The sequence below is a fragment of the Anolis carolinensis genome, unplaced genomic scaffold, assembly GCF_035594765.1.
Source record: "Anolis carolinensis isolate JA03-04 unplaced genomic scaffold, rAnoCar3.1.pri scaffold_8, whole genome shotgun sequence".
In the NCBI taxonomy this organism is placed as follows: domain Eukaryota; kingdom Metazoa; phylum Chordata; class Lepidosauria; order Squamata; family Dactyloidae; genus Anolis; species Anolis carolinensis.
In genome coordinates this window covers 3,291,013-3,317,068 of record NW_026943819.1, presented here as the reverse complement: position 1 = coordinate 3,317,068, position 26,056 = coordinate 3,291,013, and the positions used below count along the sequence as shown (strand labels likewise).

The 26,056-nt window shown below is 42.6% G+C and overlaps 1 protein-coding gene across 1 annotated transcript in view; it reads left to right on the top strand.

The window, feature by feature from the left end:
- The window catches only part of zw10 (zw10 kinetochore protein), a 28,241-nt gene that overhangs the window by 1,047 nt on the left and 1,138 nt on the right, over positions 1–26,056 (top strand). Inside the window, exons 2-15 of the mRNA XM_008118883.3 lie at positions 618–752; positions 2,433–2,534; positions 3,375–3,452; positions 3,557–3,719; positions 11,851–12,000; positions 13,544–13,735; positions 14,615–14,787; positions 14,980–15,162; positions 16,201–16,439; positions 18,189–18,260; positions 19,897–20,054; positions 21,664–21,794; positions 24,009–24,140; positions 24,753–24,955. Coding sequence (XP_008117090.3) covers positions 618–752; positions 2,433–2,534; positions 3,375–3,452; positions 3,557–3,719; positions 11,851–12,000; positions 13,544–13,735; positions 14,615–14,787; positions 14,980–15,162; positions 16,201–16,439; positions 18,189–18,260; positions 19,897–20,054; positions 21,664–21,794; positions 24,009–24,140; positions 24,753–24,955 — 2,111 coding nt within the window. The remainder of the gene's footprint in view (positions 1–617; positions 753–2,432; positions 2,535–3,374; positions 3,453–3,556; positions 3,720–11,850; positions 12,001–13,543; positions 13,736–14,614; positions 14,788–14,979; positions 15,163–16,200; positions 16,440–18,188; positions 18,261–19,896; positions 20,055–21,663; positions 21,795–24,008; positions 24,141–24,752; positions 24,956–26,056) is intronic.

Genomic DNA, 26,056 nt, shown 5'->3' with positions numbered 1-26,056 from the left:
GAGTCAAAGTCCTAGTGGGCGTAGCTAAACAGCTAAACACTTCGTGGGTGTGGCTAGAGAAGATTTGAAAGCGGCTAGGCATTCAGTGGGAGGAGCCAAAGGCCTAGTGGGCGTGGCTAAACAGCTAAACACTTCATGGGCGTGGCTAGAGAAGATTTGAAAGCGTGTAGCCATTCAGTGGGAGGAGTCAAAGTCCTAGTGGGCGTGTCTAAACAGCTCAATACTTGGCGGGCGTGGCTAGAGGGAAGGCTTGGGAGCTTCTCAGGCATTCAGTGGGAGGAGCCAAGGACCCAGTGGGCGTGTCTAAAGAGATACCCAAAGCCTGGTGAGCATTTAGTGGGAGGAGCAGAGGCTTCAAGGGGTGGAGCTAAGCAATTGGGGGCGTGGCCATGTCTTCTATTTGTTTATGCCATGTTAGGGGAGCTAGCTTTGAATGTTCCACCCAGGATTCCATAGCCTAGAGCCAGGGCAGTCCAAGCATGGCTCAAACTGGGTTAATTCCACAGTGTGGATGCAACCCATGGGCAGGATGTGCTTCAAGGGGTTGAGATACGGATGGCGAGAGGAGGTCTGCCGCCGTCCCTGCTTTGTGCCGACCCTTCTGGGTCTCTTTCCAGGGGGAAGTATGCAACCTGATCAGCCAGAGGTACGTGGAGTTCCTCCCCAGCATGCAAAGCGCTGCGGATTTGGAGTCCGAAGTGCAGGAGCTGTCCGGGAGCATCGACCGGCTGAAGATGCAAATTGAGAACGAGGTCAGGATGCCAGAACAGCATAAAGTCACAGCCCGTTGTCCTTGTGAACCAAAAGAGGGGGATTATTATTATTATTTACATGTACATAGCAACACAGCAAACATGCTTTAGGTCCAGTGTCTGGGATTCACGTCTGAATTTTAGGCTCTTCCCAAGGGCCTAGAATATTAGAAATACTATATATATATACACACACACACACACACCCCTACATATACATACATACACACACAATTATACACGCACATATATAATGTTAGTATATTATTATTGCATTTATTGTATTATATTATTATAATATTATTATTTAGTACATGTACATAGCAACACAGTACACATGCACATTAGGTCCAGTGTCTGGGATTCACGTCTGAATTTCAGGCTCTTCCCAAGGACCTAAAATATTAGAAATAATATATACATACACACACACACACACACACACACCTACATATACATACATACACACACACAATTATACACGCACATATATAATGTTAGTATATTATTATTGCATTTATTGTATTATATTATTATAATATTATTATTTATTACATGTACATAGCAACACAGCACACATGCACATTAGGTCCACTTTCTGGGATTTGTCTCTGAATATCAGACTCTTCCCAAGAGCCTTATTATTATATTTATTATATAGTCATAATATTTGTTATTTATTACATGTACATAGCAACACAGCAAATATGCACATTAGGTCCAGTTTCTGGGATTCGTCTCTGAATATCAGGCTCTTCCCAAGGGCCTAGGATAGTATGTATATGTATGTAGAGTCTCACTTATCCAACGTAAATGGGCCGGCAGAACGTTGGATAAGCGAATATGTTGGATAACAAGGAGAGATTAAAGAGAAGCCTATTAAACATCAAATTAGGTTATGATTTTACAAATTAAGCACCAAAACATCATGTTATACAACAAATTTGACAGAAAAAGTAGTTCAATACACAGTAATGCTATGTAGTAATTACTGTATTTACAAATTAAGCACCGAAATATCACGATATATTGAAAACATTGACTACAAAAATGCGTTGGATAATCCAGAACGTTGGATAAGCAAGTGTTGGATAAGTGAGACTCTACTGTATATATATACGTGTATATATATGTGTGTGTGTGTGTGTATATATATATGTGTGTGTGTGTCTTATTATAATATATTATTATATTATTATATTTATTGTATTATATTACTATTATATGTATTATTATTTATTACATGTACATAGCAACGCATAGCAATCCAGTGTCTGGGACTCGTCTTTGAATATCGGGCTCTACCCAAGGGCCTAGGATATTAGAGGCATATTATAATATTTTATTTTATTTTATTATTATAATATTATTATTTATTACATTTACATTGCAACACAATATACATGCACATTAGGTCCAAGCCTCTGGGATTATATGCGAATGCTTTTTATGTTAAGCTGCTTGGAATCTCTTTCGGGAGAGAGAAAGCGGGGTAGAAATAAATATAACAATATTTTTTTAAAATTGATATTAAATTATTATTAAATTTTAATTTAATAATAAATTTTAATCATTTTTTTGAGCTGCATTTTGGCTCCATCTCTGTTGTGAGTCATTTAGGATTGAGAAAGTGAAGGCACCAGCTGAATAAATGATCTCCGTTCTTGGGCTCTTCTCCAGGTTCAGCACGACCTGAATGTGGCCATTACAGAATTTGCAGAGCTGAAGCAGCAGCTGGAAAGAGATACGCTCATCCTGACTCTGCTGAAGCAGCTCCAGGAGGTGAGAGCCAGGGAAGAAGGCTTCTCGATGTCCTTTTCCTCCTCTTTATAGGTTTTCAATGTATTTTAAACAGTCAGCAGGAGTATATGACCAGTGTGTTGTGACTCAGCTGGATTCTCAGGTTGACTCTGATGGGGATAATGGGATTCAGGTTCAAAATGTCCCTGCTTTAGAAGATGAGGACAGAGAGTGCAAGTTCATTTTCCCACAGCAAGGAATGATGTTGATGATACTGAAACTAGCCAGGTGCAAATTGACTCAGAAAAGGAGGGCAGTTCTCAGTCTGATAACGAGGCTCAGCAAACTAACGAGCAGGCTGTCCTTGATGAAACGGGCTCCTTGGATCGAGCTGACCGTTTGGAATTCAGGGTTCGGAGGAGTGTGAGAATCGCAAACAAGAGGGAGGTTCGAGGCCAGAGAAATGCGTTCATGTTTTGCAAAGGGTATTAAAGCAATGTGTTTGGAGACAAACCTTTGTCAAAGCGACTTTCGTTCAACCAAGAAGCAAGCTCTCGTTTTCCTGGATTATCTTGCAGCCTATGTGTTCATCTTCCTGGGACTTTGTCACGCTCTAATGGGACTTTGTTTATTCCTTGTGATTTCCTGAATTATTCTCCAAGGCTTTATTTTGGAACCAACTTTTGGGACTTTACTTTTGCCTTTTAAGAACTTTTTCTCATCTATTTTCTAATAAACCAAAAAGACTTCAACCTGTGTGCAGTTTGGTGTATATAGCAAGGTGAAGCTAGCCTGAGGTGCGGAGGAGCCTTTGTGGTACAAACCAACCCACCAATCAACAAACTTTTAAATAGAGAGACATGACTCTTCCTTCTTTTTCAGTTTGACACTGCTCTGAAGCAGCTGAATGTCTTGCTGCCGCAGAAGAAGTACATCCCGGCGGCCCGGCAGCTGAACAAGGTAATGCCCGGTCTCTTGTCAGTCTTGGTCTCTCGCTTTTGTGGCCTTTCATTATTGCTTCACTTCGTGGCTCTGCCTTCCCTTCCTCCCCATTCTTCTCCCAGACCCGGAGGATTATGAAGGTGATGGAGTCGCGGCGCGGCTTTGAGTTGAAGATCCTCAAGGCGCTGAGCAGGGAGCTCAGGGTTCAGACCGAAAATACTCTCTACCTCTTGGGCAAAGACTGGCAGCAGATGGCGGCCTGGAGCCTCCCTCCTCCATCAAAAGGTGGGAAAAGGGGTGGAAAAGGTCCTTGGCATCCAATGAAAGCTCTGGTTCAGTCCTTAGTTTTTAAAAAAGGTCACCACCGTAAGAATAAGCATCATTGGACCAAAGAATAAATCAACATGAGCCATAGGAGCCGGTGACTTCTCTGCAAGTGGGACAATTATTCCATTCAGGACTCAGCTTGAACTTTAAAATAGCTCTGCAACGTCCTGGACTTATTTGTAGTTAAAGTGGCTCTTAGTGTATATGGAGCCCGCCACTGTATGTGTCAAGGACAGAACGCCACAAGATTCAAAGTAACAGAGTTTATTAGATTACAGAACTCAAAAATGCCCGTAAAACACAAGGGCCAGGCAATTTTTGCCTTTAGGAGCAAAAAGGGGCAAAAGTAAATGTTCAAAAGATAAACCGGATTAAACCGGAGTTTAATCCGGGTAAAAACAAACTGCTTTCTTCAGCCTGGGTATAAACAAAACGAAAGCCAAGAAACAAAAGATACAAGGAATGCAACTAATTGGCAGCAGATTCCTCTCTGCTGCCAACACTGTGTTTAGAGTAACTTGCGTCGCTCCCACACACACACACAGCAGACAGGATCTCCAACACGAGCAGACGCAGCCAGGGATTTTAGCAGTAGAGTAGACCAGTTCCGTTCCGTAGATCAAAGCCAGAAGCAGACGTTTGTAGTTTTTCCAAGTCCAAGAAGGGGGGAAGACAAGCCGTGGTCAGTTCAGTCCGAGTTCTCAAAGCAGGAGATGGCGTCCGTCAAGAAGACGACGGAAGGTCAAGGTCTCAGCACAGGAAAGTACACAAGTCTTCAGGGAAGCGTCCCACACACACACACGAATCCCAAGCGTTTGCCCAGATTACCTTGCCCGACGCAATTTGCAATTGCTCCCAAGCCCCATTTTATGCCAGTTACAAATCTTCATCACTGTCAGCTGTCCTCCTTAACCCGGGCGTTTCCTCATCACTTTCCTCGTCAGAGCTGGAACACCTCTGACTACGCCCAACAGCATCTCCAGCTGTGGATCCCGTCCCATCCCTCCAGCTAAGCCATGGGTCTAATCCTGAAGGTCCCCATTCATCTTCTGTCCCATCATGGCCAGTGGCCCCCAATTCCTCCCTTACCCGAGTCCAATCCATCTCATCCTCCTCTGAGCTAACCAGCCCTTCCTCCATTCTCTCCGTGAACCCTTCGAAAGACTCTTCGTCAGAGGGTGCTGCAAATATGTCTCGCAGTCTTTTTCTCTCTCGCTCCTCGAGAGTATCCGACTCTCGAGGAGTCTTACGCCCACGCCTGTCAGTAACAGAGCCACGAGGCTCAATCATAACACTATCCCCTCTCACAAAGGCCTCCTCCCCCGATGGCGGAGAAGTGGCAGTGATACCCTCCGCTATAGCACCACGACGACTAGAGGTATCAAGTTTCAACAGCGAACGATGAAAGACTGGATGGACCTTTAAACTAGACGGTAAACGCAAACGAAACGCAACAGAAGAAATCTTTTTAACGATAGGAAAGGGACCCAAATACCGAGGCGCAAACTTTCCCCCAGCCTGTTTAATATGTTTGGAAGATAACCACACCAAATCCCCTTCTTCCAACTCCTCCCCTGCCTGCCTGTGGCGGTCAGCCTGAGTCTTCTGCGTTGCCTTAGCTTCCAACAGTAAGCGACGGGCAACATCATGCAATGCAGCCATTTCCGTAGAGCGGTACACAGGGTCCGAAGAGACCACATTGGTCGACGGCGCCACACCTCCCCGTGGGTGAAAGCCATAAGTAAGCTCAAACGGCGTATGCTGACTAGACGTGTGCACCGCATTGTTGTAAGCAAATTCCGCCACCGGTAACCACTTCACCCAAGCCGTGGGTTGATCTAAACAAAAACAACGCAAATACTGCTCTAAGAGCCCATTAACCCGTTCCGACTGTCCATCCGTTTGCGGATGGAAGGCGGACGACACGTTTAACTTAGTCCCCAAGCACTCATGGAAGTGTTTCCAAAAGCGTGACACAAATTGCGGAGCCCTATCGGAAATAATCACCTCGGGTGCTCCGTGCAAGCGATAGATGTGCTTTGTAAATAGTAAGGCCAACGTAGGGGCCGCCGGAATGGTTGAACAAGGAATAAAATGAGCCAGTTTACTAAATAAATCCACCACCACCCAAATACAAGTATAACCCCCAGACTTAGGCAAATCTGAAATGAAATCCATGGAAATGATTTGCCATGGCCTCTCCGGAACAGGTAAAGACGACAACAACCCTCTAGGGCGCCCAACAGGCGTCTTACTTTGCTGGCAAACGGCGCAGCTGTCACAAAAGCGCAGAATGTCTTGCCGCATCTTTGGCCACCAGTAGCTCCTGGTGATAAGCTGTACGGTCTTGAACCTGCCAAAGTGCCCAGCCATGGGTTCGTCATGGTGGGCTCTAATCACCTCCAACCTGAGGGCCCCCACTGGTACGTAAACCTGCCCCCTACGCACCAATACCCCGTCTTGATCTTGGAGATGCGGCAGTATGGTACGGTTACCTGCTGAGAGCAACATCAGTTGCTCCTGAGTCCACACATCATCTTTCTGAGCCTCAAGGATCTGGTCATGTAACCCGAGCTCATTATCTACAACACACAGCGAGGCAGTAGGCAAGATGGTCTGACATACTACCTGCTCATTGGTCTTAAATTCTGGCTTGCGGGATAAAGCATCGGCCCGCAAGTTTGCCTTCCCCTCCACGAACTGCACCTTGAAGTTAAACCTGGAGAAAAACAAAGCCCAGCGGATTTGACGCTGGTTTAACTTCTTTGCTGTTTGCAAGTGCTCTAAGTTCTTATGATCAGACCTGACCACGATCTGGTGCCGTGCCCCTTCAAGCCAGTGCCGCCACACCTCAAACGCCACCTTAATCGCCAACAACTCCTTCTCCCATATGGTATAGTTCTGCTCGAAGGGTGTTAGTTGCCGCGAGTAAAATCCACAGGGACGCAAGGTCCCTGAGGAATCCTTCTGAGACAATACAGCCCCCAACGCGTAGCTAGAAGCGTCCGCTTCTACCACGAACGGTTTGTCAACATCAGGATGGGTTAGTATGTTGTCCGATTGAAAACTAGACTTAAGTTGTAGAAATGCCTCGTGAGCTTCCCGCCCCCACACAAATGGCTGTTTCTTGCGCAGAAGCTGCGTCAAAGGTACCGTGAGCTTTGCAAAATTCGGAATAAACTCCCGGTAGTAATTAGCGAAACCTAAGAACCTTTGTACATCCTTCTTAGTCTTCAGTTCCTGCCATGAGTTGACGGCGTCAACCTTATGTGGGTCCATTTTAAGTTCCCTACCTGACACTACATGACCTAGGAACTCCACTTCAGGCACATGAAAGACGCACTTGGAAGCCTTGGCGAAAAGCCCATTAGCCCGCAGTCGGTGCAGAACCTGCTTGACATGTTGACGATGTTCTTTCTCGTCCTTAGAAAAAATCAAGATATCATCCAAATAAATCACTAAAAATTGGTCAATTAGGTCCCTGAACACATCGTTCATGAACCTCTGGAAGACCGCAGGAGCATTACAAAGCCCAAAAGGCATGACTCGGAACTCGTGGCATCCGAAACACGTGTTAAATGCCGTCTTCCATTCATCCCCTTCCCGTATACGGATTAAGTTATAGGCCCCCCGCAGGTCAAGCTTGGTAAAGACCTTAGCCCCTTGCACCCTTGATAACAGTTCCGAGATTAAAGGGAGCGGGTACCTATCCCGAATGGTGTATTTGTTTAGGATCCGATAGTCGCAGACCAGCCTAAGTTCCCCAGTCTTTTTGGCTACAAAGAATACTGGTGCCGCAGTTGGAGAACTAGATGGGCGAATAAACCCCTTGGCTAAATTTTCATCTAGAAACTCCCGCAAAGCTTGCCTTTCCGGTACAGTCAAGGCATACAGCCTCCCTGCTGGCAGTTTCGCACCTTCTGCCAACTTGATGGCGCAATCATATGGCCTGTGCGGTGGTAATTTGTCCGCTTCTTTTTTACAAAATACATCAGAGAACTCCCCATACTCAGCAGGCACTCCCTCCATATCAGAATGAGTAACATTTAGAGTGCAACAGTCCTGCCTCTTTAAATTCACTTTACGTGTTGCCCAATCTACTTGTGGGTTTACTACAGCTAGCCAATCCATCCCCAGGATCACATCATATCTAGGCAAGCTCGTAATATCCCACACAAACGTTCCCGTTACTCCCTGCACCTCCCACGTTACTGCTGAGGTTTCCTGGTTAACCACCCCAGTCTCCAGCAGTCTCCCATCTGCTCCTTCCACCCACACGTCGCATGCCTTGCGCACCTTAGGAATGCCATGCTTCTTAGCAAACTCAATATCTACATAAGAGACCGTGGCTCCTGAGTCCAGCAGTGCCAAAGTAGAAACAAGTTCCCTTCCCCCAACAGATAATGTAATGGGTACGAAAACATGCTTCCTCCCCTCAGTTGACTGCTTGAGGAGCCCTAGTGCGTTGGACTCACGTCGCACTAGGGCTGGCCTTTTCCCGAAAGCTGGGAAGGTTTCACATTACAACTTTTGGCAAAATGCCCAGCATTCCCACAGTACAAACACAAGCCCAGCTGCCTCCTACGGCTCTTTTCCTCTGTAGACAGCTTTTTAAAGACCCCAAGCTCCATGGGCTCTTCCCCCATCACCACAGGTGCCCTGGTTACATGCATGGGTGGCGCACACATTGCTTTTGAATGTTTACGAGCCTCGAACCTTGCGTCTAAACGCAGCACCTTAGCTACTAAGGCGTCCCAGCTTTCAGCCGGCTCCAAGCGTGCTAATTCATCCTGGAGCATATCACTTAACCCGGCAGTAAATAAAAGCATGAATGCATTTTCCCCCCAATCCAGCTGGTGGCGATACAGGTTAAACTTATTTAAGTAATCCAAAACAGTCCCCTTTCCCTGTTTCAACCGATACAGAGCCCACCCAGCGTTCTCCGTGCGGAGAGGATCCCCAAAAGTATCAGTTAACAACTTTTTGAAATTATTCAAATTGTCCTTGACTGGGTCATTACCCAAAATTAAATTAGTGGCCCATTGTCCTGCGGGACCGGTCAACAAACTCAAAATAAAGGCCACTTTGCTAGTGTCTGTAGGATACGCGTGAGCACTGAGCTGAGAAAAATAAAGCTCCACTTGTGCCAAAAAGGTTGGCAACTTGCACCTGGTTCCGTCAAAGCGTTCAGGAGTCAAAACATGTCCTTTCACGGCATGAGCGGTTTGGCTAACGGTAAAGGCCGTTTGCAATTGGTCTAATTTGACCCTTAACTCATCCATCGTCTTCCTGACGGGTTTATTGCTGCAATAAACCTTTTATGGGCGTCGGGCAATCTGTCAAGGACAGAACGCCACAAGATTCAAAGTAACAGAGTTTATTAGATTACAGAACTCAAAAATGCCCGTAAAACACAAGGGCCAGGCAATTTTTGCCTTTAGGAGCAAAAAGGGGCAAAAGTAAATGTTCAAAAGATAAACCGGATTAAACCGGAGTTTAATCCGGGTAAAAACAAACTGCTTTCTTCAGCCTGGGTATAAACAAAACGAAAGCCAAGAAACAAAAGATACAAGGAATGCAACTAATTGGCAGCAGATTCCTCTCTGCTGCCAACACTGTGTTTAGAGTAACTTGCGTCGCTCCCACACACACACACAGCAGACAGGATCTCCAACACGAGCAGACGCAGCCAGGGATTTTAGCAGTAGAGTAGACCAGTTCCGTTCCGTAGATCAAAGCCAGAAGCAGACGTTTGTAGTTTTTCCAAGTCCAAGAAGGGGGGAAGACAAGCCGTGGTCAGTTCAGTCCGAGTTCTCAAAGCAGGAGATGGCGTCCGTCAAGAAGACGACGGAAGGTCAAGGTCTCAGCACAGGAAAGTACACAAGTCTTCAGGGAAGCGTCCCACACACACACACGAATCCCAAGCGTTTGCCCAGATTACCTTGCCCGACGCAATTTGCAATTGCTCCCAAGCCCCATTTTATGCCAGTTACAAATCTTCATCACTGTCAGCTGTCCTCCTTAACCCGGGCGTTTCCTCATCACTTTCCTCGTCAGAGCTGGAACACCTCTGACTACGCCCAACAGCATCTCCAGCTGTGGATCCCGTCCCATCCCTCCAGCTAAGCCATGGGTCTAATCCTGAAGGTCCCCATTCATCTTCTGTCCCATCATGGCCAGTGGCCCCCAATTCCTCCCTTACCCGAGTCCAATCCATCTCATCCTCCTCTGAGCTAACCAGCCCTTCCTCCATTCTCTCCGTGAACCCTTCGAAAGACTCTTCGTCAGAGGGTGCTGCAAATATGTCTCGCAGTCTTTTTCTCTCTCGCTCCTCGAGAGTATCCGACTCTCGAGGAGTCTTACGCCCACGCCTGTCAGTAACAGAGCCACGAGGCTCAATCATAACAGTATGCAATGGGATAGTATTATTATTATTTTATATCAAGGACACCATTTACTCCACCATTGTATATAATGGGATTAATATTATTAGTGGATATAAAGGACACAATTTACTGCACCACTGTATGCAGTGGGTTTATTATTATTTTATATCAAGGACACCATTTACTCCACCATTGTATATAATGGGATTATTATTAGTGCATATAAAGGACACAATTTACTGCATCACTGTATGCAGTGGGTTTATTATTATTTTATATCAAGGACACCATTTACTCCACCATCGTATATAATGGGATTATTATTAGTGCATATAAAGGACACAATTTACTGCACCACTGTTTGCAGTGGGTTTATTATTATTTTATATCAAGGATACCATTTTCTGCACCATTGTATGCATTAGGATAATTATTATTTTATTTATTTAATACATTTATATCCCACCCTTCTCATCACGAAGGGGACTCAGAGCGGCTTACAAATTAAATTTACATACAATATTATATTATTAGCATAGCACAATACTGGCAATAAATTACTATATTGTACTATATCAATATATTGTAATATTATTAGTAATATTACATGTAATATATAATATAATTAATATTAATATATTGCATTATTAGTATTGTATTACAAAATAATATTAATATTATATGTATATACAATAAATTATTATTGTAAATTATATTGTATATATGTATACATGCATATATGTATGCGTGTATATATACATATACAGTAGAGTCGCACTTATCCAACACTCGCTTATCCAACGTTCTGGATTATCCAACACATTTTTGTAGTCCATGTTTTCAATACATCGTGATATTTTGGTGCTAAATTCCTAAATACAGTAATTTCTTCATAGCATTATTGCATATTGAACTACTTTTTCTGTCAAATTTGTTGTATAACATGATGTTTTGGTGCTTAATTTGTAAAACCATAACCTAATCTGATGTTTAAAAGGCTTTGCCTTAATACCTCCTTATTATCCAACATATTTGTTCGCCGGCCCATTTACGTTGGATAAGTGAGACTCTACTGTAATGAAATTATTATTAGTGCATATAAAGGACACAATTTACTGCACCACTATGCAATGGGATTATTTTTATTTTACACTAAGGACACCGTTTACTGCACCATAGTATGCAGTAGGATTATTATTGTTTTATATCAAGGATACCATCGTATATAATGGGATTATTATTAGTGCATATAAAGGACACAATTTACTGCACCACTGTATGCACTGGGGTTATTATTATTTTATATCAAGGATACCATTTACTCCACCATTGTATATAATGGGATTATTATTAGTGCATATAAAGGACACAATTTGCTGCACCACTGTATGCAATGGGATTATTTTTATTTTACACTAAGGACGCTGTTTACTGCACCATTGCATGCAGTAGGATTATTATTATTTTATATGAAGGACACCATGTAGTGGGCTTATTATTTTTTATTATATTTATTTATAACCCGTTTGTAATCTTCAGATGCAAAGTGGCTCACAATATTTTTTACAGTCCACGATGCAAATATGAAAGCGTAATGATGTCAGAACAGGTCTCTTTCGTGCAATTCCCCACTTTGTCTTGTCTTTGGAAGCCCAGTGTTTGCTCTCACCAGGGATCGGCCTGTTGTCCCCTTTTCTCCCTAGAAATGAGCAGCTTGGAGTCGGCCACTCGGACGGAGCTGCGCTTGTCCTCGGTGCTTCCCAAGGACGGCCCCGTGACCGGACCCTCGGTGGCCTCCGTGCTGCAGGCCTTTGCTCTCCTGGGGGAGCTGCGCTCCAAGTTCCAGCAATTTGGTAAGTCCTCACCCACAAAGGCCGGTTGCAGTAAGCGCTTCCAGCCCCGAAATCACCCACTGCAGTCCAGATTTGGATCAAATGTACTTCACCCTTCCCACAGCCCAGGGACCCAGGTCCCACACCTTGGTATTTGAAATTGCCAAAAATATAAGCCAATATAAATGTACCTTCCAAATTGCCAGAATAGTTCACCTTGTTATAGACATCCAGTCACACACAGGAGAAAGTCTTTTGTAGTTTTATTGAGCAAAAGCAGATATAAATCAAAGCAGGCAGTAATAAGGTTTTCAAGATTGCAGTAAAAAAGAGTCAATAGAAATCCAATAGTTTATAAGCCATAGGAATCAACAAGTCCATAAGCCAAAACAGTAGACAATAGATCCCAAAGAACAAAGGCCCAAAGGTTTCAAAGATCCAAGAACAGAAAACGTTTCTTAGGCATGAAGCAGGAACATCCACTCAGATGAAGCGAGAATTTGCTTTGACAAATATCTATCTCAAAACACACCCTTTTAAAAGCAACCCAAAAATGCATTTCTCTTTCCTGCGGAGACCTCTCTCTTCCCTGCCAATCTTACACTCCTACGAGGCTGAACTCCCTTCCATAACAACCTGTCCGCCCTAGATAATGATGGCGCCCCTTCAAGGTCCTTGTTATCTTGCACCTGAACCGGGGCTGAAGACACCGGGGCTTGAGACATCTCTTGCTCATTCATTCCCATGGGAATGTCATGCTGGCTGTTATCTATGGCCGGCTGGGTCAACAGTTCATTGCTCAAGCTGCATTTCTCAAGCCTCTGAATCAGCCTGTATCATTCCCATTACCATGCCATCATCCTGAAATTCATCCTGCATCCCATCATCTGGCTCTTGTATCTGAAACCCAGAATCCCCTTCTTCATCCTCCCTCTGGCTATGCTATGACTGAGTCAAAACACCAACTATCTAAAAATCCAAATGCCAAAACACTTTAGGGACGTATTTACTCGAGCTAGATTTGAGCAGCGTGATACAATGGTTAGATATGGGAGATTTAATAACATCCCTTATAATGAACGGTTCTGTATCTGTGGAACATCTGAAATTGGGGATTTAGCACATATATTATTTGACTGTAAACTGTATCGGAAAGTGAGAGATTTGTTCCTTGGTCCACATATCAAACGGACAATGCATTGGGAATCGCACATCAGAACAACATATTTTATGTGCGGTCAAGATCCAAAAATAGCATATAAAATGGCTCTGCATTTGAGCAAAACAATACGTTTGAGATCCACATATGTAGGGCTGATTGGGATAAATTGTAGGGGTGGCAATGCAATATGATGTATACATTCAGTTTTATCATATTTATTTATTGTATTGTTACAAGTGTTTTATCTAATTTTTGTATAGAATGTAATCAGGTCTTTTCAAGCCTGGTTGTTTGGCTTGGTACTTTGACATGGCCTAAGGGCTAATCAATAAAATCTACTTCTTCTATAAGAAGAATCTGCTGAGCATCCTTTGCTCCCTTCCTTTTGCTCTCTTCTTCCAGGAGGCTTGTTGCTGACGCACATCCTTAAGCCGCTGATCTGTCACCCGTCACTCCAGCCCTGTTTGGAAGAGCGGCCCGACTCCGCCACGCTGAGGTTCGAAGCGGTGGGCTCCGATCAGGGCCACCCGTTGCCGGCGGAGGTCTTCGCCAAGCTCAAGGTGGTCCTCAGGGCCCTCCATCAATACCAGTTGGGTGAGTGGAGGGGAGTCAATGATCTCTGCACCAGAGATTTCAGTTTCAAGATGATGGGATTCAGGTTCAGGATGAGTTTCAAGATGACTCTGATGGGAATTATGGGATTCAGGTGCAGAGTGTTCCTGTTGTGGGAGATGAGGAGCAGGGAGGCTTTCCCATGGGAAGAAATGATGTTGTTAATGATGATGGTTTTCAGGTGCAAGAAGCAGAAAGGGAGAGCGGTTCCCAGCCTCAGTTTGATAACACTAACAAGCCCTGTGGCCTTGAAAGCAAAAGCGATGAGGCTGCTTCTCTAGATCGGGCTAGTCGTTTGGAATTTAGGGGGTTGTGCAGAAGTCTCAGAATAGCAAATAAAAGGGAGGTCAAAGGGCAGAGAAATGCCTTCATGTTATGCTATTAAAACAGTCTGCTGAGAGGGAAATCTTCGTCAATGCAATTTCCTCGCTTGAACCAAGAACCAAGTCTGCTTTCCTGTATTTTCTTGTAGCCTGGATGTATCCTCGTTTCTGGGACTTTGGCTTCGTTTTAAGGACCTTGTTTCATGCCTAATGTTTCCATGGGTTTGTTCTTACAGCCTTGTTTTTGCAACTATCTTTTGGAACTGAACTTTTACCTTTGATGAACTATCTTTTCCCTAATTTCTAATAAACTACAAAAGACTACTTTAGGTGTACAGTCTGGTGTCTTTAGCAAGGTGAAGCTAACCTGAGGTGCAACAGGAGGTGGGAACGAAGGCAGGGCCTCCCCAGGAGATTTTAACTTCTGGCTTCCAGTCCCTGGGGACAGTTTTTGAAAGAGTGCCATGGTGGCGTTTCTGTGTGGTTGGGGAAGAGAGGGGCAGCGCTGAGGGTCCTAAACACCCCTTGTTTTCCACAGATGTCCCCTTGGAGCCCAGTGCCGAGGAAGAGGAGGAGGAGGATGGCCGCAGGCCCGTCTTGGCCGAGGTTTTGGGTGACGTGATTGGGAAGGAGCTGTCCAACTGCCTCATCCAGGACTGCCTGGTGCACTCCATCCCCCAAAATAGTAGCAAACTAGGGGAGTATAGTGAGGTGAGTGGATGCCAGGAAAATGCAAGGAGTCCACTCTATGTGCCGTTAAAACTCATAGAATTCTAGAATTGGTCAATATCCCTCTTGAATTGTGGGGCCCAGCATGGGACATGGTATTGATTCCAGAGTTGTAAAGTGTGTTAATGTTTGAAGCATGTGTGCGGCTGACACTGCCTGTTCTGCACCCATCAGGTGATTAGATCTGTGGAGGAGTTTCAGGAAGCCTTGAAGGAGATGCGCTTCTTCAGGGAGGACTGCACCGACCTGCTGACTTACGCCCGCAACGTCAACGGCCACTTTGCGGACAAGAAGTGCCAGGATGTGATCCAGGCTGCCAGGAACCTCATGACCTCGGAGATCCACAACACCATAAAGGTACCTGAGCAGAAGGCCATTCCTTCCCATACCAGAGCCTAGCACCATCTGCGGCAAATGCACCGCTAATTCTTTGTGTCCCTTTTGCACTCAGGGCCCTTTATAACCAACCCCTTGGATCATTAGTGTCGCACCTCAGGTTAATTTCACCTTGCTGAACACACCAGACTGTACACAGGTTGAAGTCTTTTGTAGTTTATTACGAAATAGGAAATAAATAGTTCTTAAAAAGCAAAAGTAAAGGTCCAAAAGATTGTTGCAAAACCAAGGCTATAAGGAATAATTTAAGAAAACATTAGACTTAAAACAAGGTTCCATGAATGCATGACAAAGTCCCATGAACCTGAATACACAAAGCTAGAAGGTAATCCAGGAAAGCAAGAGCTTGCTTCTAGACTCAAAATGAGACGTTGCTTTTGACAAAGGTTTCTCTCTCAGCACACCCTTTAATATTCTCTGCGTAGCATGAATGCATTTCTTTGGCCTCTGACCTCTTTCTTGTTTGCTATTCTAACACTACTGTGAACCCGAAATTCCAAACGGCCAGCTCGATCCAGAGATTCTGTTTCGTCAAGGCCAGACAGCTCATTAGCATTAGCGTCTGTCTTCCTGCTATCAGACTGGGAGCTGTCCTCCCTTTGCACCTGGCTAGCTTCAGTATCATCTTCAGAATCATCAACACCCTTCCCTGCCGTGGGAAAGCTTGCCTGCTCCTCATCTCTCACAGCAGGGACACTCTGAACCTGAATCCCATAATTCCCATCAGAGTCATCTTGAACCTGAATCCCATCATCTTGAACACCTGGAACCTGAATCCCACAATCCCCATCAGAGTCACTCTGAGACTCCAGCTGAGTCACAACAATTAGGGGATACAAATATTATTGAGCAACGTTATTACGCCCTCCCTTTTCTCAACCCAAAGTGGCTCATAGTGAAGGGCCTTGCTTGGTTCTTAAGAGCTGGAGGAATCTCTCTTCCCCCTTTTCTCTCATCTTGGGCATTAAACCGCTGTCTGTTTCCTGCTGATCTTTGCAGGTGACGCCGGACTCTCCGGAGGCCCTTCCCTCGTTGCCAGACCCCGGAGCCGGTGACCAGTCCAAGGCACTAATGCTCCGCGACGTGACTCCGAAGCCGGCGGCCAGTTTGGAGGAGGAGACCCGGCTGAGCCGCCACACGCTGTCCTTCCCCGCCTGCCGCATCAGCGACTCCACCCAGAAGTTGGTGGCCTTGGCCTACCAGACGCTTCAGGAGGCCTCGGTCAGCGTGGAACAGCAGTGAGGAACTTGAGTTGAATGATTTAGGATGGGTCTAAAGCAGGGCTTGGTGGTCTATTGGGCATGGACCTTCATTATATTATACTTTTATATATATTTATATTTTATCATATTTTTGTATGTGATTTTTATGACTAGTTTTTATTGTTTATTTATTTATTTATTTATTTATTTATTTACAGTATTTATATTCCGCCCTTCTTTCTCACCCCAAAGGGGACTCAGGGCGGATCACATTATGTACATATAAGGCAAACATTCAATGCCCATAAACACATCGAACAAAGACAGACAGACAGACGCAGAGGCAGTTTAACTTTCTCCTGAGGGGATGTTCGATTCTGGCCACAGGGGGAGCAGCTGCTTCATCATCCACTCTGATGGCACTTCCTCATTCCAACGTTGTAAATTAGTTAAACTTGCCTCCCCACTTTTTATAAGTGGTACCTTATTTCCTACTTGATAGCTGCAACTATCTTTCAGGTTGCTAGGTCAGCAACGAGCAGGGGCTATATTTTTTTATTTTTAATTGATGGGTGCTCTCCCAGCCACGGGCTGGCCTCGAACTCATGACCTCATGGTCAGAGTGATTTATTGCAGCAGCTGCTTACCAGCCTGCGCCACAGCCCAGGCTGTTTTATTTCTTTGTTTTTATATTGTTGATGACTGGGCTTAGCCCCATGTAAGCTGCCCCGAGTCCCTCCGGGGAGATGGGGTGGGGTATAAAAATAAAATTATTATTATTATAATTATTATTATTATTATTATTATTCAGGGGGACTCCTTTTCTGGCACATTAATTACAAGGGGTAATGATTTGGATTTTGAGTTTTGGGTTAAGACCCTGGAGACTAGGATTCAGATCTCTACTCAGCCATTGAAGCCCATTGGGAGACATTCTGTAACCAATACATTCTCAGCCTGAAATGACACCAAAGGCAGACCCTACTGTGAAGAAACCCGGCCAAGAATATCCTTGGTAGAGTTGCCATAAATATGGAATTATGTGACGGCGCACAACAATACTTTGAACTGTTGAGGGGAAGGATTTTGGTCTAAAACAATGATGGGCAACCTTTTGCACTTGGTGTGTCAAAATTCACCAAAAAACCTAGCATGACTTGGGTGGTGTGTCACTTCGAGAAAAAAACCCATAATTTCATGATATATATAGTTTAAATAACAAAAATATATAATTGTAATATATAACTGTATTTAATAAATCAAAAACTATTTACTACCATTATTTCCATGTACAACAATCTTTGGTGCCTCTTGCAGTTTCCACGTTGATTTCTCTCGGTTGTAGTTTCAATGTAATCATGAATAATGAATAATATAATACTAATAATACGATAGTAATAATATAATAATATATTACAATAATAATAGAATAATATATATATGTGTGTGTGTGTGTGTGTAATGTGCATAATTCCCATGGAGTAAACAACAAAACCACTGGACCAAATCACACCAAATTTGGCCACAAAAGACATAGTTATCCAATCAATCTGCATGTGGCAGCGTGTTAGCAAAAATGGCTAGGCGTGTCAGTGTTGACACACGTGTCATAGGTTGGCCATCACTGACTTAGATCAAGAAAGGGACTGCTGTCTTTTCCAGGCCTACTCTGCTGCTAGTAAATTCTCAATTCTCTTTTCCAAGTGATATTTTTTTTTGCAAAAGCAGTGATGCTTCTGCTTATTTGTGAGCTTCAACTGCCTCTTTCTTTCCCTCACTTTGCAGCCGCCTTCAGCTCTTCTACTCTGTGCGGAACATCTTCCTCCTGTTTTGCGACGTGGTTCCCATGTATCACAAGTGAGTGGCCTGCTCTGTTGGCTGATCATTTTTTATTGTGAGAGATAAAATGCAGCCCTGTTGTGTCTTTGCTGTTGTTGTGTTTATTAGTTCTTCCTCTCCACTCAGTCTGTTGCCCTCAGTCTCTTTGGAAAATCCTGTTCAGAACATGGTCTTCTCAGAAACATTTTATAATCAGCCCAGGAGCTTGGAAAATACACACAGCACAGGATATCAGCACAGGAGCTTGGAATAATAATAATATTACTATTATTACTAATTACTATTATTGATATTATTACTATTACAGTATATACTTGAGTATAAGCCTAGTTTTTCAGTGTATATATATATATACTCGAGTGAGGGTCCTGGTTGGCTTATATTTGGGTTAGCTTATATTCGAGAATATATGGTACATTTATTATTTTTCTCTATTATTATTGGTATTATTACATTTATTATTTTTGTGTTGTTGAAGGCTTTCATGGCCAGGATCACAGGGTTGTTGTATGTCTTTCGGGCTGTGTGGCCAACACAGCCCGAAAGACATACAACAACCCTTTATTATTTTTCTCTATTATTGTTGCTACTGTTACATTTATTTTATTCTATTATTATTATTATATTTTATGACACAGCAAACAAGATAGATATGCTGGATTTCGTATCACAAAATCACAAGTCAAACACTTCCCAAGTGTCTAGGACTGTGTGATGTTTTCGGATTCGTGAAGATCCCAGCAGGGTGGCCTTTTGCAGTTGGCAGATCATAATTTTGTCAATGTCTATTGTTTCCAAATGCCGGCTGAGATCTTTTGGCTCAGCACCCAATGTGCCGATCACCACCGGGACCACCTACACTGGTTTCTGCCTGAGTCTTTGAAGTTCATTTATTTTATTCTATTATTATTACTATTATTATTATTACATTTATTATTTCACTCTGATCTTATTATTATTTCATGTATTATTTTACTCTATTTATTATTACATGTATTATTTTACTCTATTATTATTAAAAGGATACATAAGCACATTTACATTGAAGAAGATGAGAATAATGATTTGATCAGAGTTGTACAATCTTATCTTAAATTAGAGCTTGATGTAAATATTCAAAAACATTTAACCTACTGATACCTCAATTAATGTAATTTTTTTAGTATCTATTTTTATTTCTGAAATTTACCAGTGTCGGCTTATACTTGAGTCAATATTTTCCCAGTTTTTTTTGTGGTAAAATTAGGTGCCTCGGCTTATATTTGGGTTGGCTTATACTCGAGTATATATGGTACTTATGCCCTGCTTTTTCTCAGAGCACCCTTAGGACTACAACTCCTTCCAAACCAGTTTAAACGATTGGATTAATCCTCCAAGGAATGTTTGGGGTTAGGCTGGGGCCAAACTTGGCTGAGACCCAGCCAAGCTCTCAAAATTATAAATGTATAGTTGTTATTATTATTATTAGAGCAGGGGGATCAATTTCTTGAGAACAGTTTCAGAGCTATTGCATTTCCTTGACTATATTATAAAAAAGGTTCCGCAGCAAAAAATAGCAGCTTTTATCCTCTTTAGATAGTTATCATTCACAAAGATCATGATGTAAAAAATTATTTGCCAATACTTGCTGAAATTTTACCTCTTTTTCGCTTAGGGAGAACCTTCAGAAGCTTCCCCAACTGGCAGCCATCCATCATAACAACTGCATGTACATTGCACACCATCTGCTGACTCTGGGCCACCAGTTCCAGGGCAACCTGAACGACCGGACGGCCACCTTTGTGGACCTGGTGCCTGGCTTCCGGAAGCTTGGTGAGCGTGGAACAGGCATTTGTTTCTGCTTTGTGATTGTTTATCTTCACTTCCCAGATTTGGCTCATAAGGAAAAAGTTCACCGAGATACCATTATCATAAAAAAAAACTCTATGAGAAGTTGAGATTTGTATGTTCCCTGGACCTGGGATCCTCTAAGGAATATTTATGATAGTTAGCTACAAGTCGACTGGAAACTGCAAACCACTTTTCTTTCTTCAAATTGCGGAATGACTTGCAAAAAGAGATTCGATGGCTGGATATGCTATCTGCATATTCAAAACAGCGAAGACCAATCTCCCATAGGCTTACCCAGATTATTAAAAATCAATAGTAATAATAATAATTTTATTTATTACCTGCCTCTCCTAGTCAAGTACACCTGTAAAAGCACATACTGTATATACTGGAGTATAAGCCTACTTTTTCAGCCCTTTTTTAGGACTGAAAAAAACCTCGGCTTATACTCGGGTGAAGGTCCTGGTGGGCTTATACTTAAGTATATATGGTATATTTATTATTTTTCTCTATTATTACTGGTATTGTTACATTTATTATTTTACTCAATTTATTATTATTACATTTATTATTTTACTCTATTATTGTTGTCACTTTGACATTTATTTTACTCTACTTTTATTATGATTATTACATTTATTATTTTACTGCATTTATTGTTGTTATTATTACATTTATTATTTCACTCTATGATTATTAAAAGGACACATAAGCACATTTACATTGAAGAAGATAAAAATAATGATTTAATCAGAGTTGAACAGTCATATCTTAAATTACAGTTTGATGTAAGGATTCAAAAGCATTTAAATTACTGATGCCTCAATTAATATTATTTTATTGGTATCTTGGCTTATACTGGAGTCAACGTTTTCCCAGTTTTTTTGTGGTAAAATTAGATGCCTTGGCTTATATTTGGATCGGTTTATACTTGAGTATATACGGTACTAGACATAGTTAATGTTCATGCTTAAAAGTATTTATGAATTGTTGTTAAAAATGTATACTTTTTGTAACGAATGTTATGCTCTTTTAGCTTACTGTTCATTTTTAATTGGCATTACAGTAGAGTCTCACTTATCCAACGTTCTGGATTATCCAACGCATTTTGTAGTCAATGTTTTCAATACATCGTGATATTTTGGTGCTAAATTCGTAAATACAGTAATTACTACATAGCATTCCTGCATATTTAACTGCTTTTCCTGTCAAATTTGTTGTCTAACATGATGTTTTGGTGCTTAATTTGTAAAATTATAACCTAATTTGATGTTTAATAGGCTTTTTCTTAATCCCTCCTTATTATCCAACATATTCACTTATCCAATGTTTTGCTGGCCCGTTTATGTTGGATAAGTGAGAGTCTACTGTACTTGTTTTTAAGCGGTGTTAGGTGTGCATTTGTTGTTGCATTTTTAATCTGTTGTATCCTCCCGGGGTCCATAGGGAGAAGCAGGAGATAGAGAGGAACTCTCAAAAGAGCTTTTGAAGTCGATCTTCCTATATATCATGTATATTATATTTTTCTGGCATTCAAATGAGGTGCACATAAGTCCTTGGGAGATTCATCCCCGCCTCTTCCTCTCCTCAGGGACGGAGTGTTTCATGGCCCAGATGCAAGTGCAGAAGGAGGAGCTCTTGGAGAGGCTCTCGAGCGCAAGGAACTTCTCCAACGTGGACGACGAGGAGAACTACTCCGCCGCCAACAAAGCTCTGCGGCAGGTCAGTAAGGCTGGGGACAAGGAGGGTGTGATTTCACGGAAGCCAACCTTTTTTTCTGCCCATCCTCTCTTGATTCTCGGTCGGCAATTTTCATACGATGACCGGGTTCCTCTTCGGACCTCATCACATGCAATCCCCCCTCTCCCCGGGTTTGTAAACACTTCTAAAACAGTTCCCTGATGAAGCATCATGGAGTCCATCAAAAGACATAGACAGATATTCACCTGTCATTAGAGAATTGTGTGAAAACGGAGGGGACAGCAGACAGGGAGAAATCGTCTTATGGCCTCATTATTTGTTCGGAAACGGGAGAAAGCGGGGGAAAACACGTGCATAGGATCTGTCGGATTCGCCCGTGTCATTTTGAAAGAGTGACGTGGAGTCATGGCCATTCCTATAGGCGTTCTCCTAGCGACCATTGACATTTCTACTCCCTCGTGTTTACAAGATTTATATGGTGCACTTTACCCAGTCTATTTTTACAACCTCTCCGTTTAAATCCATGTTTTTATTAAGTTTTTGTCATTCATTTTTATTGGGTAATGCGAACGATTAAAACGATGAAAATTTTTTCCATCTTGTCATTTGTCCCACAGCACTTTATAACTATATTACTGCACTTTAGTTTAAATGTCCGCTCCATACTACCCCCCTCCATTAACTTGGTGGTTCATTCCATTTTACTATGTCTTTACTCATTTTATGTTTTTAAATGAGTTTTATGATCATTGTAATGTATTGCTTTATAGTGTCGATTTTATTGTGGTTTTATTTAATGTAATGTGTTTTAACTGTTGTATTTGTTTTGTTAGCCGCCCCGAGTCCCTGTTGGGAGATGGTGGCGGGGTAGAAGAATAAAGTTACTTACTTACTTACTTACTTACTAATGTTTAAATTTTTATAATTCTGCATCTCTCTTGTCTATTGTGCTTTATATTGTTACTAGCTGTGCCCGGCCACGCATTACTGTGGTTAGGACTTTATTTTTCTTTTCTTTTTGTTGTATGAACGTAGAGCCGTGGATGAGAGGTTGTGCTGTCAATTTTCGAGGTTGTGGGGCATTTAGTTTAGTTGTTTTGTCCGGTGGCGTGATTCCATTACCCTTTTATATATATAGATTGTTTTTATTCGGGTTTGGCCCATTGTAAGCCACCCTGAGTCCCCTTTGGGGAGATAGAGACGGGGTATAAAAATAAGTTGTTATTGTTATTATTATTGTTGTTGTTGTTGTTGTTGTTGTTGTTGTTGTTGTTGTTGTTATTATTATTATTATTATTTTCTCCCAAAATCCTGCTTCATGAGCCTGGCATTAGGAATACCGCAATTTCACGATATCCTGTCATTTATCCTTTATAGTAATCTTAGCTTTCAAATTGCCAAGCTGCTATCTTTTTAACTTTGTTTCCTCTCTTTTTTTACCAACTACAGTACGTTCTAGTGCCTAGTCCAACTTTTGGGCCTCCAGGTGTTTAATAATAATAATAATAATAATAATAATAATAATAATAATAATAATAATAATTATTATTATTATTATTATATAATTATAATATATTATAATATTATAATAATAATAAAGGCCACCCTACTGGGATCTGCACGCATAATCCAAAAATACATCACACAGACCTAGGCACTTGGGAAGTGTTCGACTTGTGATTTTGTGATACGAAATCCAGCATATCTATCTTGTTTGCTGTGTCATAATAATAATAATGATTTTATTTTTATATCCTGCCCCATCTCCCCGAAGGGGCTCGGGGCGGCTTACATGGGATCAAGCCCAGGCAAAACAGACAATCTAAAAACACAACAATAAAACAAAACAATCAACAATAAAGCAAGTCATAAAACAAATGAGGTCACATAAAACAAACATGCTTGATAAAATCCTGGGTTGGCTCCCAAAAAGAACTGGGCCATAGAAGTGCCAGTTAGTGCGCTTCAACTCCCAGAAATCCCAGCCAACTTGCCAGCTGCTAGGAAGTGTGGGAGTTGAAGTCCAAAACACCTGGACTCCCATTCATAGAAGACGATTCCACATGCAAATACGATCCCTTCCAGCTTTCTGTGATTTTCCCCAGCTCCGTCTGATGAAGTCCTTCATCACGCATAGCTTTCTAAACTATCCTCTCAACTCCAGCTGCATGATGTTTTTCATTAACATGGGAGTGGTCTACTTCGCTGGCCTCAAACTGTCCCGTTCCTTCCTAGGTGCTGCACCAGCTGAGGAGGCTGGGCAAGGTCTGGCAGGACGTCCTTCCCGCAAACGTCTACTGCAAGGCTATGGGGACCCTCCTGAACCTGGCCCTCACCGAGATCTTGAGCAGGATCACATCCTTGGAGGTGAGGGATGGCAAAGAACGGGCTCTGTCTCTGCACCAGGGATTCAGAAATTACCATGGAAGGCGTGGACTGTAAAACCTCAATTGTTGGCCATGAAGTTTTTTAAAAATCCAGGCACAGGGGGCTGTGGTTTTAGCTACGAATAAGTTTTTGATTGATTTTAAAGGTTTTCATTGTGTATTTTAATTCCATTCGTATTTTCATTTTACATTGTATTATATTGGTTTCATTGTTAGTCACTATAGTAATACAGTAGAGTCTCGCTTATCCGGGCTGTGGCGCAGGCGGGAGAGCAAGCCAGTGCAATTAACTGCAATGAATCACTCTGACCAGGAGGTCAATGAGTTCGAGCCCCGCTCGGAGCCTATGTTTGTCTTGTCTTTGTTCTATGTTAAAAGGCATTGAATGTTTGCCTATATGTGTAATGTGATCCGCCCTGAGTCCCCTTCGGGGTGAGAAAGAAGGGCGGAATATAAATGCTGTAAATAAATAACATAAATGGGCCGGCAGAACGTGGGATAAGCGAATATGTTGGATAATAAGGAGAGATTAAGGAAAGGCAAAAGTACAGATCGGCCTCACTCATGATGCTTTTGCTCAATCCCGCGGCAGGACATCTCTGCAGAGAATGCCGACCGGCTGCACGACTTGTGCCAGATCATGGTGGACGAAGGGCCCCGGGTGTTTGTGCCTCTTCCGGAAGAGGAGCAGAACCGACCCTTCCAGGAAGAGGTCCCCGTCTACGTCCCACGGTGGATGACCTTCAAGGAGCTCATGCTGGTGCTGCAGGCCAGCCTCCAAGAGATAGTGGACAGGTGAGCGCCGCAGGAGATCCCCTTCATTGTGTTTCTTGACCATTTTTGCATCGGTTGCACTTTTCCTGGTTACCGTATATACTCGAAGATAAGCCGAGTTTTTAATCTCTTTTTAGGGGCTGAAAGCCGCCCTGAGTCCCCTTTGGGGAGATAGGAGCGGAATATGAAAATAAAGTTATTATTATTAAAAAAGGTAAAGGTTTCCCCTGACGTTAAGTCCAGTCATGTCTGACTCTGGGGGTTGGTGCTCATCTCCATTTCTAAGCCGAAGAGCCGGCGTTGTCTGTAGACACCTCCAAGGTCATGTGGCCACTGGCATGACTGCATAGAGCGACGTTCCCACCGGAGCAGTACCTATTGATCTACTCACATTGGCATGTTTTCGAACTGCTAGGTGGGCAGAAGCTGGAGCAACAGCAGGCACTCACTCCACTCCCGGGATTTGAACCTGGGACCTTTCGGTCCACAAGTTCAGCAGCTCAGCGCTTTAACCACTTCGCTACCGAGGCCCCTGTTGTTATTATTATTATTATTATTATTATTATTATTATTATTATTAAATTAGCCTCCCCGCATAAAGCGGTACCTAATTTTTCTACTCGAATCATATTCACTTAGAGAATAAGGAGAAATTGCATATCCTTCTACAGGGTTCAGATAAAAACTCTATTTTAAAACTGGCCCTTTTTACACAAAAAGCGCTGGCCATTCGTGAGAAGATGGAAGCTGAGAGCTGATACATTATTGCCACTAACAAAATCCAAACTTAAAATTTACTACGGACAAGATACTTGTTTTACTTACCCCTGTCCTTGTTCAAACCTTTCCTTAGGAAATTACTAATTTTGACCTTTTTACTCTGTATTTGTCTAGGAGCGGGGTATTAGGCCGCAGGTCGGGATGTTTTGTATCTTTACATGGTTTTATTGTATGTATGCGTAAGTGTGTACGTATTGTATGTTTTACATGTTTTGATATGGTCAAAAGTGACTAATCAATAAAGAATTGTTGTTGTTGTACTCAATACATGCAACTGTCTTTCGAGTTGCATAGGTCAATAGCAAGCTAGTCTATTAATAGTTGGGAGGTAACTTCGATCCG